The sequence below is a fragment of the Argentina anserina genome, chromosome 1, assembly GCF_933775445.1.
Source record: "Argentina anserina chromosome 1, drPotAnse1.1, whole genome shotgun sequence".
NCBI lineage: Eukaryota > Viridiplantae > Streptophyta > Magnoliopsida > Rosales > Rosaceae > Argentina > Argentina anserina.
The window spans coordinates 18,471,360-18,483,719 of record NC_065872.1 but is presented as its reverse complement, the minus strand read 5'-3'; the positions used below and the strand labels follow the sequence as shown (position 1 = coordinate 18,483,719).

The 12,360-nt window shown below is 38.8% G+C and overlaps 1 protein-coding gene across 1 annotated transcript; it reads left to right on the top strand.

Moving 5' to 3' along the window:
- Positions 1–34: 34 nt before the first annotated feature.
- On the top strand, positions 35–1,866 carry LOC126785979 (peptidyl-prolyl cis-trans isomerase FKBP12-like). The gene is given in 6 exon segments (XM_050511680.1): positions 35–161; positions 255–288; positions 364–425; positions 567–619; positions 1,712–1,757; positions 1,760–1,866. Coding segments are annotated over 6 exon segments (315 nt in total). The 5' UTR covers positions 35–73; the 3' UTR covers positions 1,792–1,866.
- Positions 1,867–12,360: the final 10,494 nt, after the last annotated feature.

Below are 12,360 nucleotides of genomic sequence, written 5' to 3'. Positions count from 1 at the left end.
TGGTGTCCAGGCCCATTTGTAAAGTTGGATACAGAGAGCTGAACCCTAAATCGAAGCGCGAGAGAAAGAAGAGATGGGAATGGAGAAGGAGGTTCTGAGGGCTGGGACTGGTCCGAAACCGGTGAAAGGTCAGAAGGTTACTGTTCACTGCACTGGTTATGGTAAGTTCTTCTTCGCTTTTTCTTTCGTTAAGAAATGGATTTAACTGTGGGTGTTGATTTGATTCGGTTGTTAACTGTGGTGCTGTTTTGTAGGTAAGAATGGTGATCTCAATCTCAAGTTTTGGAGGTGAGAGCTTTTTTTTCAAGGAAATAGTTAATTTCGGAGTCTCTGGGGAAAATTTTTTTTTTTTTTTTTGCAAAGCACTAAGGACCCAGGTCAGGAGCCTTTCAGCTTCAAAATTGGCCAAGGCCAGGTTATAAAAGGTATATAATTTTTGTTTTCTACGTAGATATATGCATATGGGTGTGTATGGGTTTAGCACTTTATCTAATTAGTTATATGTATATGTATAAATGTGTTTTTTTTAAACTTTATTTTATTTTATTCTGGAATCCATTTTGTAGGGTGGGATGAAGGTGTCCTTGGAATGCAAGTTGGAGAAGTTGCTCGTCTGCGGGTATTATTCAACTTCGGTTCTTACCTTTTGAGTTTATCAAGATTTACATCAAATAATTCATTAGATTTTGACGTACAATGAACTTAGAGGAGATCATATACTCTCACATTGGGAATTGGACATCAACTTGTTTTTTTCTTTCTGTATATGTTGTTCATACAGGGAAAGTGATTCAAATGCAGCTATAGAACTCTCTGTAATGTTCATAGTGAATTTTAACACCAACGAACAAAGTGTAAGGCACCCCCAATACAAAATCTGGGTAAATTGTAAAAAAGGTCTGAAATGACAAACAAGGTAAGCCCAAAAAACCAACCAACATCTACTGTCATAGAATGTGTCTAAAGCAAAAATGTTTCCTCTATCCCACAGTTTATCTGCAATACATTATACCAGTACTCTCTTGATTCTAATAATCTCTTATATTGTTAGAGTGCTGATCCCCACATGGCTCAGTTGCCATAACTAGATTTGGGTTGACAATGTATCTTATTAATATCTTATATGAGAAAGTGCGTCAGATGCAGTCCTTAGTGTCTTTCCTTACTTGGTATCTTTTCGAGAGGTCAACTAGTCACTCAATTGAAGTATAGTATCAGAGCTTCTGTGTAGTACTAACCTGGCTTTCATTTTGTGTGTTTTGACTGATTTTTCTCAAAGTTCAGGAATTTCTCATTCTCTTCAGAAGATGTTGAACTCATGCAACCTAATTACTTCCATTAGTTGCACTGAGTACTCATCATCTTGTTAATGTCGTTCTTTTCTGGCTGAAGAATGACAACCTCCTTTTGTGGAAGATTATTAGCCCTTCCAGTATGCAGTCTAAGTTTGCTAGAGTTGATTTTGAAATTTTCTCACTTCTCACAAACTTACATCACTGAAGCTTGGAAGTTCGTTACAAGATCCAACTTAGTTATCTTGTTTAAGTTTACATTGACTAGTTGAAGTTCTCTGGGTCCTGGTTTTAATAATTTTTCTGTTGTCTGCTGCCATTTCAAAAGTATTTGCTTAAGATGAACGGTCCATTTATTTTTAAATGTGTCTTGTATTGCAGGTATTAGACTTTATTCAATATTGATTATGGTTTTGCAGTGCTCTCCGGACTATGCTTATGGAACTGGTGGATTTCCTGCATGGGGATACAACCTAATTCAGTTCTACGTGCGGAGTGATATCAGGGAAAGGAGTGCAAATATCTTGATATCCATTTTATGTGATATCCTATGTAGCCTGCTACCCATGGACACATACAATTTGTATGAAAGATGTTTACTTTCAAACCGTGGCAAGTATGTTGTTGTTCAGCTCTGCAGAAAATATCAGCTAAAACTCTACCCCTATATGAAATAAATGTGTAGTTTTGGCAATACTGAGAATTCGAACAATGATTCTGGTAATGTAACATTGATAATTGGAACTAGAGTATGATGATAGGCGTGTGTTTGACCTGCAAATTTCTTTACCATTTTTTTATTCTTTTGTGTTAATGCTAAAATAGGCCAATGAATACATATGATAACAAGACCAAATGAAATCACAAGGCTTCGGTGATGTAAATTTACCTTTTCTGACACATCGTTGATGTTGGGTTTGCTATACATGTTATAAGTGGACTATCCACATACAGATTTAAATATGCAAGGTCCACCAACAGATGGTGAATTTGCAAAATTTGACAATAATATATCGAGTTCTTTGTAATTCTGAGGTGGAACTAGTCGCTTTACTAGATCATTTTGTGACTTTAATCCTGAAGCCTCTGTCGGTAGGAGTTTTGTTGAACTATACTCGATTGCTCGATGGGATTTCAAACTCAAGTTTTCTCTAGTCAGATGACAATTCATCTTCTCTCGATCATCCACCATGAGTACGAATAGAAACAATAGTAAAAAAACTTGAGATCGATCTGAGTATGCCATTTCACCAGTTAGGAGGCAGACGTCTGAAAGCTTCTTTTGTTAAAAGGGAACTTGATCTTCAGGTTGGCTTGGCAGTAAGGAAGATTCAGACCCGCAATGCAGATATTTATTTAGCTAATTGGAGTGTGCCTGCCATAACGAAAGCATCTCTTTTTCAGCACGAATCGCGATAGCTTAATATGATCGAATCTCATCAGCAGTATGAAAACTAATGCTACAATTTAACTTCTACTACCTCTGAAAATCATATTATCCAAAGATATTGCACCCCTCAATTCTTTGAAACCCTCACAATGTACTGAATATCTCATGACCAACATCGACTTCCTGTACATAAATAAGACCCCTGCATTTCAGCTTAACGACCTGCTTCGCTTCTTCTCATCTATAGTAATAATGTAATATACAACAAAAGTCCAGACATCCTCTACAGAAAAATATATTAAAGTTCCAGCTCCGGTATTGGGAAGATTGACTAATCTGCGATCATTGCCCTTTGTCAAGATTGGTAAGGAGAGAGGTCCTCAAAAGTAAAATTGTATATTGATAGATGTTTAATTACACATAATTTGTTCTATATATAATCCAACAAATCACCCCCACAACCTTGAATCACGCAAGTGATTTCCTCCTTAAATCACGCTAACACTCTCCCTCAAGTTGACGCATACACATCAACCATGTCTAACTTGCTAAGTGAGTCATAAAATGTCTTCTTAGACACTCATTTTGTGAGCATATTGGCAAGTTCCTATTTTGTATGAACAAATGAAAACTAATGATTTTTGCCTCTAGCTTATCCTTTATAAAGTGACGATCAACTTTCACATGTTTTGTACGATCATGTTGCACAGGATTCTGTGAGATATCAATAGTTGCATTGTTGTCACAGTACAACTTCATAACACACATAGGCTTAATACCCAAATCTTGTATCAAATTTCTAAGCCATAACAATTCGCACACTCCCTGAGCCATATCTCTGTACTCTGCTTTAACACTAGATCGAGCTACCACTTTTTGTTTCTTACTCTTCCATGTAACAAGATTACCCCAAACAAAGGTAAAGTACCTGATGTGGATCTCCGATCTGTAATATTTCCAGCACAGTCTGCATTTGTGAAGCCATAAACCTCAATGATATTATTGTAATTAGAGAACATTACTCATCTCCCTGGAGCTGACTTCAAGTACCTCAAAATCCTTACAACAACATTCATGTGATCCACACTGGGATTATGCATGGACTGACTCACTACACTTACTACATACGCAACATCTGGTCTGCTATGTGATAAATAAATTAGGCGTCAAACTAGTGTCTGATAACAAGGCTTTTCAATAGGCACTTGATCTAGATACTCTGCTAATCGATAGTTCTGCTCAATAAGAGTATCAATGGGAGTGCAATCCAACATACATGTCTCTGTTAGTAGATCAAGAATGTACTTCCTCTGATACATATAGATACCGTCACTTCCCCGGGCTACCTCAAGGCCCAAGAAGTACTTGAGTGTACCTAAAACTCTGTAGCTAGCTGTTTCTGTAATCTATCCACATCAACAGTATCATTCCCAGTAACTATCATATCATCAACATATATAATTAGGGTCGTTACCTTCTCTTGTTTATGTTTGAGAAATAACGTGTGGTTTAAATTACTCTGTCTGTAACCAATTTTCCTCATGAATTGTGAGAATCTTCCAAACCAAGCACGAGGTGACTGTTTAAGACCATACAAAGACTTTCTCAATTTGCATACAAAGTTATTTTGAGAAGCGGCCACATATCCATGCGGAAGATCCATGTACACTTCCTCTGTTAGTTCTCCATGAAGGAATGCATTCTTAACATAAAACTATCTAATTGGCTAGTTTAAACTAGTAGCAAAAGAGAGCAATACCTGAATAGTGTTTATCTTTACAACATGTACAAATGTCTCATCATAGTCTATGTCATATGTCTGGGTGAACCCCTTTGCTACTAGGCGTGCTTTATACCGGCTCACTGACCCATTTGGATTATGCTTTACTGTAAACACCCAAGAACATCCCACAACCTTCTTGCCATGTGGTGAAGATACAAGCTCCCAAGTATTATTCTTTTGTAATGCTTCAATCTCTTCCTCTATTGTTGTCCTCCATTTTGGATCTCCCAATACATCCTACATTTTGTTAGGTATTGATACAGTAGATATTTGATTCACAAATATCTCATATGACTTAGACAATCTTTTGGTAGATATAAAATTTGTCACATGATACTTTGCTTTAGCTGAAGGGTAGGTTCATATTTTTTTGTTGGCTGATCCCGAATAGACCTATTTGGCAAGGCATATTGTCTACTATTAGCCTCTCTAGTATTAGTCTTAATAGAATGACTAACCTCATATGAGTGATCTTTTGTACCAGGAGAGCATTGGTTATGTGGATAAACAACAATACGAGAGACATGAGGGGCAGTTGTATTGTCATCTTTTGGTTCCTGAATCTCTAGAGTGACTACACCGGAATCATCTGGTGGTGCCTGTGTAGCTGACACATTGATAATCTCAACGGAACCTATCACCATATGTACTGGCTCACTTGTCTCCCCCCTCTCCATGATACAGCTCTTCAAAATATGAATTATCACTCTGAAGAGCAATATCAGAAGAGGTAAAATAGCTCATGTCCTAAAAAAAGTAACATCCATAGTGACATAATACTTCCTGGTAGGTGGATGATAGCACCGGTACCCTTTTTGATGTCCTCCATATCCAACAAACACACATTTAATTACCCGTGCATCCAACTTAGACCTCTGATGTTGTGGAAGAATGACAAAAGCAATACAACCGAAAATACGGGCATGAAGAGTATGAAAAGAGGGTAATGAGACAGATATCAAAAATGTCACATAACACTTAGCGTCAGTGTTCAATTGTGGGACATATATCAAATGATGAGATAAAGCATGTACATATAGCACATTGTGAAGCTCTATTGTGGGAGTAATACAAACTGACCATTTTCCTAACACGGGGAATGCCTCACCATTAGCATTAGTAACATAGGGTACTGGTGGAGGAGACAATATGGTAAAATAAGATTTGTCATAAGTCATATGATCAGACGCACCAGAATCAATAATTCATGTATCAAAACCAACAAAGTTAGAAATATGTAAAGCCAAACCAATTTTACCACGACCAGCTATGGATGCGGTAGGTGTTGCTCCTCCTGCTGTATGATGATCATGTCCAACCACACCATAGATATCTGGTTCCTGGATGAATTGAATAGATGTTTTCGCCTTGGGACGATAATTAGGCCTAAGGTGTGGATACAACTTCCAACAGGTCGCACGAGCATGGTTAGTATCATGACAATAAGTGTAAGGAGGGCGGGGTTAATTCCCGAAGCCTGGTGGTGGGCCTTGCTAATGAAGTGGAGCCGAAGTGGCTAGCGGAAGGGATGGTGCTGGAGATCTAGCATGAACAGTAAAGATGGAAACTACAACTTGTGCCTGATGAAGACTCTCTTGCTGAGACTCATCCTTACGGATATATGTTAAAGCGGTGATTAGGCTAGGGGGTTCGATCTTTCTGAGCAATTCTCTTTTCGCACTGTTATGCTTTGCATCAAGACCTTTTCGGAAATGATGACCTCGCTCAAGCTCCTTCCCTTTTTGGTACCAAACAATATCCTCCTGATTCTTGATCATGCAAGGACGTTTCATATCAATCTCAGCCCAAATATTTTTCAGTTTAGTGAAATATTGCGCCACCGGTTGCCCATCATGTTGCATCGCTAAAACTGTGCACATTAAGTCATGAACCTGTATGAAATCAAAGTCATTAGTATATAAGCATTCCAGTGTTTGTCATATTGCATGTGTAGTGGTACATGCCTCTAACAGATCAACGATCTCATCATTCATAGCTTTCTACAAGACTGACATGACAAGACCATCACCGTCGTCCCACTTAGTATAGGCAACAATATCATCTTCACTAGGAGCCGTAGTTACTCTTGTTACATGCCCCATCTTGTGCATGCCTCGAAGATGAGCGGCCATAATTCTCTTCCATTTACAGAAATTGGTCACATTTAGTTTGGCGCCCCCAAAAGAACCACTTTCAGAATTCTTGACAGATACTTCAAATTGCGAAACATTATTGATCTGAGAACTCTCTGTGTCGTCTCCAGAACCCATTGAAAATTAAAAAAATCAGGATTGATGCAGCGGAAACACAAAAGAAAAAATGGATTTGAACCTGTCTTGGTGCACCTACACTATCGGTGAACCTACACTGACAACCACGACCACAGAATTCGGGTCAGACTGGGCGGGTCGAATTCGGGCCAGGTCGGGTCGAATAAGGGCCGGGGCGGAAATTCGCTGAAAGAGCTGAAAAACTCGCCGAGAGGAATGGGCATCATCGGAGTTGAGGAGAGTGCGACGTCGGACGTGCCAGGCAGAGAGACCACCGGAGAGCAGAGGAGACAACATAGGGCAGATCTTGTGCATGCTAGATCTCCGGCATCACCCCTTCCGCAAGCAACTTCCGCTCCACTTCATCGACAAGGACCACCACCAGGGTTTGAAAATCAGCTCCGCCCTCTTTGCTCTTATTGCCATGATACTAACCATGCTCATGCGACCTATTGGAAATTGTATCCACACCTTAGGCCTAAGCGACCTAATTATCGTCCCTAGGTAAAAGCAGTTATTCAATTAGTTCCGTAACCAGATATCTATGGTGTGGTTAGACATGATCATCATACCGCAAGAGGAGCACCTACAGCCTCCATCGCTGGTCATGGTCAAATTGGTATGGCTTTTAATATTTCTAACTTTGTCAGTTTTGATACATGAATTATTGATCCTGGTGCATCTGATCATATGACTTATGACAAATCTTATTTTCCCGTATTGTCCCCTCCACCCGTACCCTATGTTACTAATACTAATTGTGAGGCCTTCCACGTGTTAGGGATATGGTCCGTTCGTATTACTCCCACCATAGAGCTTCACAATGTGCTCTATGTACCTGCTTTATCTCATCATTTGATATATGTTCCTCATTTGAACACTGACGCTAAAAGTATTAATTCATTTTCAAGAATGCGGTATTTGTGTCATTTATTGATGATTGCACACGTCTTTCATGGATTTTTCTTCTTAAAAATAAAGATGAGGTTTTTCCAGCTTTTCGTGCTTTCCATACCTCTGTCCAAACACAATATAATGCCACCATTCTAGTCATTCGTTCTGATAATTTGGGGGGGGGGGAATATGTGAATCATGTCTTTCAGGAGTTCTTTAACACATACGAAATTGTTTATCAAACAACATGTCCTTACACACCTAAGAAAAATGGGGTTTTTGAAAGAAAAAATCGTCATTTACTTGATATGGCTCGGTGTATTCTTTTTAGTGCCCATATGCCTAAATACCTTTGGGGTGATGCTGTCATTACTTCCGCCCACCTCATTAATCGTCTTCCATCTCGTGTCCTTCAGGGGAATGTTCCCTATGAGGTACTTGCATCTCATGTCTCATTACCCTATTTTCATAATCTTTCTGCCCGTGTTTTCGGTTGTGTTGCTTTTGTTCATCTTCCACAACATCAGTGGTTTAAGTTGGATGCCCGAGTAGTTAAATGTGTGTTTGTTGGGTACAGAGAACATCAGAAAGGGTACTGGTGCTATCATCCTCCTACCCGGAAGTAATATGTCACTATGGATGTTACCTTTTTTGAGGACATGAGTTATTTTATCTCTTCTGATGCTGCTCTTCATAGGGAGAATTCATATTTTGAAGAGCTGTATCATGGAGAGGGGGAGACAAGTCAGCTAGTCGATATGGTGACAGGTTTTGTTGAGATTACCAATGTGTCAGCTACACATGCACCACCGGATGATTTTAGTGTCGTCACTCCAGAGATTCATTTACCAGAAGCTGACAACACAACTGCCCCTCATGTTTATACACTTGACCAATGCTCTCCTGGTACAGAAGATCACTCATCAGAGTTTAGTCATTCTATTGGGGCTAATAGTAGACAATATGTCTTGCCAAATAGGTCTACTCGGGGTCAACCAACAAAAAAAAATGAACCTACCCTTCAGACTAAAGCTAAGTATCTTGTGGCAAATTTTATATCTACCAAAAGATTATCTAAGTCATATGAGTCATTTGTGAATCAAATATCTACTGTATCAGTACCTAACAAAATGCAAGATGCATTGGGAGATCCAAAATGAAGGAAAACAATGGAGGAAGAGATGGAAGCATTACAAAAGAACAATACTTGGGAGCTTGTATCTCCACCACATGGCAAGAAAACTGTAGGATGTCGTTGGGTGTTTACAGTGAAGCATAATCCAGATGGGTCAGTGAGCCGGTATAAAGCACGCCTAGTAGCAAAGGGGTTCACCCAGACATATGACATAGACTATGATGAGACATTTGCACATGTTGCAAAGATAAACACTATCTGAGTATTGCTCTCTTTTGCTGCTAGCTTAAACTGGTCACTTAGGTAGTTTGATGTTAAAAATGCATTCATTCATGAAGAACTAACAGAGGAAGTATACATGGATCTTCCGTCTGGATATCTGGCCGATTCTCCAAGTAACTGTATGCAGATTGAGAAAGTCTTTGTATGGTCGTAAACAGTCACCTCGTGCTTGGTTTGGAAGATATTCAAAATTCATGAGGAAAATTAGCTAGAGACAGAGTAATTCAGACCACACGTTATTTCTCAAACATCAACAAGGGAAGGTAACAACTCTAATTATATATATTGATGATATGGTAGTTACTGGGAATGATACTATTGAGGTGGATAGAATATAGAAACAACTTGCCACAAAGTTTGAGATGAATGACCTAGGTACACTCAAGTACTTCTTAGGTATTGAAGTAGCCCGGGGAAGTGATGGTATCGATATGTGTCAGAGAAGTACATCCTTGATCTACTAAGAGAGACATGTGTGTTGGACTGCACTCCCATTGATACTCCTATTGAGTAGAACCATCGGTTAGCAGAATATCCAGATCAATTCTCTACTGAAAAACCTCGTTATCAGAGGCTAGTTGGACGCCTGATTTATCTATCACATACAAGACCAGATGTTGCATATGCAGTAAGTGTAATGAGCCAATTCATGCATAATCCCAGTGAGGACCACATGAATGTTGTTGTAAGGATTTTGAGGTACTGAAGTCAGCTCTAGGGAAATGAGTAATGTCCTCTAATCACAATAATATCCTTGAAATTTGTGGCTTCACAGATGCAGACTGGGCTGGAAATAGTACATATCAGAGATCTACATCAGGGTACTTTACCTTTGTTGGGGGTAATCTTGTTACATGGAAGAGTAAGAAATAAAATGTGGTAGCTCGATCTAGTGCTGAAGCAGAATACAGAGGTATAGCTCATGGAGTGTGCGAATTATTATGGCTTAGAAATTTGTTACAAGATTTGGGTATTAAGCCTAAGTGTGATATGCAGCTGTACTGTGACAACAAGACAGCTATTGATATTTCACATAATTCTGTGCAACATAATTGTACAAAACATGTGGAGGTTGATCATCACTTTATAAAAGAGAAGCTAGACGCGAAGATCATTAGTTTTCATTTTGTTCCCACGGAAGAGCAACTTGCCGATATGCTCACAAAATGAGTGTCTAAAAAAGTATTTTATGATTCACTTAGGAAGTTGAGTATGGTTGATATGTATGCATCAACTTGAGGGGGAGTGTTGGCGTGAATCACAGGAGTAATTTGTGTTAATTAGGCGATATATAAGATTAATCTGTGTATGAATATAGCAAGGAATACAAGCAATATAATTCAACTGGAAGGTTTTGTTTCCTGCATTGAAAGAGTAACCTTATGGAATGGAAGGAACTGCCAACAGAAAGAGTGACGGTGTTTCCTTGCCTTAAGGAGTTGACCCTGAGCCATTGCAATCAACTGCGAAGTGTTCTCGGACATTTTTCATCTCTAAAAAAGTTGCATATTCATGTATTCATATGCGGAGGCATCCCATTAGCAAGTATTCTCAGCAACAGTCTGACCACTCTCACTTATTTATCAGTACGGAATGTAAATGGATTTGCTTGTTTGCCGGAAAGCTTGTTAGAAAACAATCAGAATCTATAGATGGTTGTCCGGAGTTAACTGGAATTATTCCTCCCCGATCACAGCGCTATGCATCTCTTCCGTGGCTGTATATCAATTATCAAGCAAGACATGTCCTAAGCTGAGGTGTATACCTGATTTTGGGCTATTAAACACACTTTCTCTCAATATTTTGGAAGTAAGAGATTGCTGGAGTCTAGAGTCCATTCCAATCCCTGAGGAAGGTGGTCTCCCATCTCTTGAAGAATTGAAGATCAGTAATTGTGCCAATTATCCAGTCTCTCTGACGGGCTACAACACTGCATATCTCTTCAGCGATTAAAAATAAAGAGCTGCCCGAAGATAAAGTTCATGCCAATTCTAACCCTTGGTCTCCCATCTCTACGCCAACTGCAAGTTGAAGACTGTCCTCTGATCTCCAGTTTACCTAATGGGCTACAATACTACACATCACTTGCGGAATTGTACATCAAGAGGTGTGAAAAGATAAAGTCCATTGCAATCCCATCACTTACTCGACTGGTGCTTAACCAGTGTCCTGAATTATCGATCCTACCGAGTGGACTAAGCTGTTGCACCTCTCTTACTGTTTTGACCATAACAGAGTGCCCGCGGGTAACCTCCAGTCCAATTGCAGGTCCCAACACAACCCTCCGAGAATTGACTGTGAGTAATGTAGAGACTCTTCCAAATTTACTCTGTCGCTTCACATCCCTTCGTCGATTGGAAATCCAGGGATGTCAAAGTAGAGAAATTGATCTTCAAATCTCCGTCTCTCTTGAGCAGTTGGTGATACGAGATTCTCCTAATCTAGAGACTATTCCAATATATCATTTCAAAAAGGAAAGGAGGGGGTTATTAGGAAAAGGGCATGTTGATCAATATATCATTTCAAGAATTTAGTACAGGGATGTAGGGGTTGATCAAAAGACAACGTCAGCCTGTAATTGAAGTGTAATAAACTTTTTCAAGAAAAAAGTCTTTGTTAAAAAAAAAAACACATCTGGGCTCATATATGTAGAATTACCTTATTATGTACCAAGCGTGGATCTAAGGGGTTTGTGGGGGATTCAAGTCTCTCTAAGAATTTGAGAAATAATTAGCTAAGTATATGTCATATGTTCATATGGTGTAGTTTTGTATGTTTAGTTTTGAAGTTTTGTTAATATCAAGCTTGTTCAAGATCGATGTAATTTTTTGCGTCTATTTTTCCATACTTCCAATTTTCCTTGATTTTTTCAACTTATAATTAATTTATTTTATTTTCATTAGGCATTAATTTTGATTAAGCTCTTTGATCAATTCCAAAAAATTCTCTTTACAATCGACTAAACTTATAATAATTATGAATAAATTGCTATTTTTCTCACTTTGGTCGTTGAAGAAAAAAGTTCAAGTCTCCCTGAGTTATGAATTTTAAATCCGCCACAAATAAGTATTGATGGATTGATGAATGTTTCAACTAAAGAGGCTGCAAATCATATTTAATTCCACGTGTAACACCACATTTCAAAAAGATATGGAAATTATTTGAAAAAAATCGGCAACATTGAGAGTTGGGTGCTGGTCTAATAAACTAAAATAGAAGGGGTCGGATCTCAATAAGCTCAAATCTCAGGGGCGGGTTGGATTCAAATTAGGGGCGTGACCAAACAAACAAATAAAAAAAGAAAAACTCCCCCT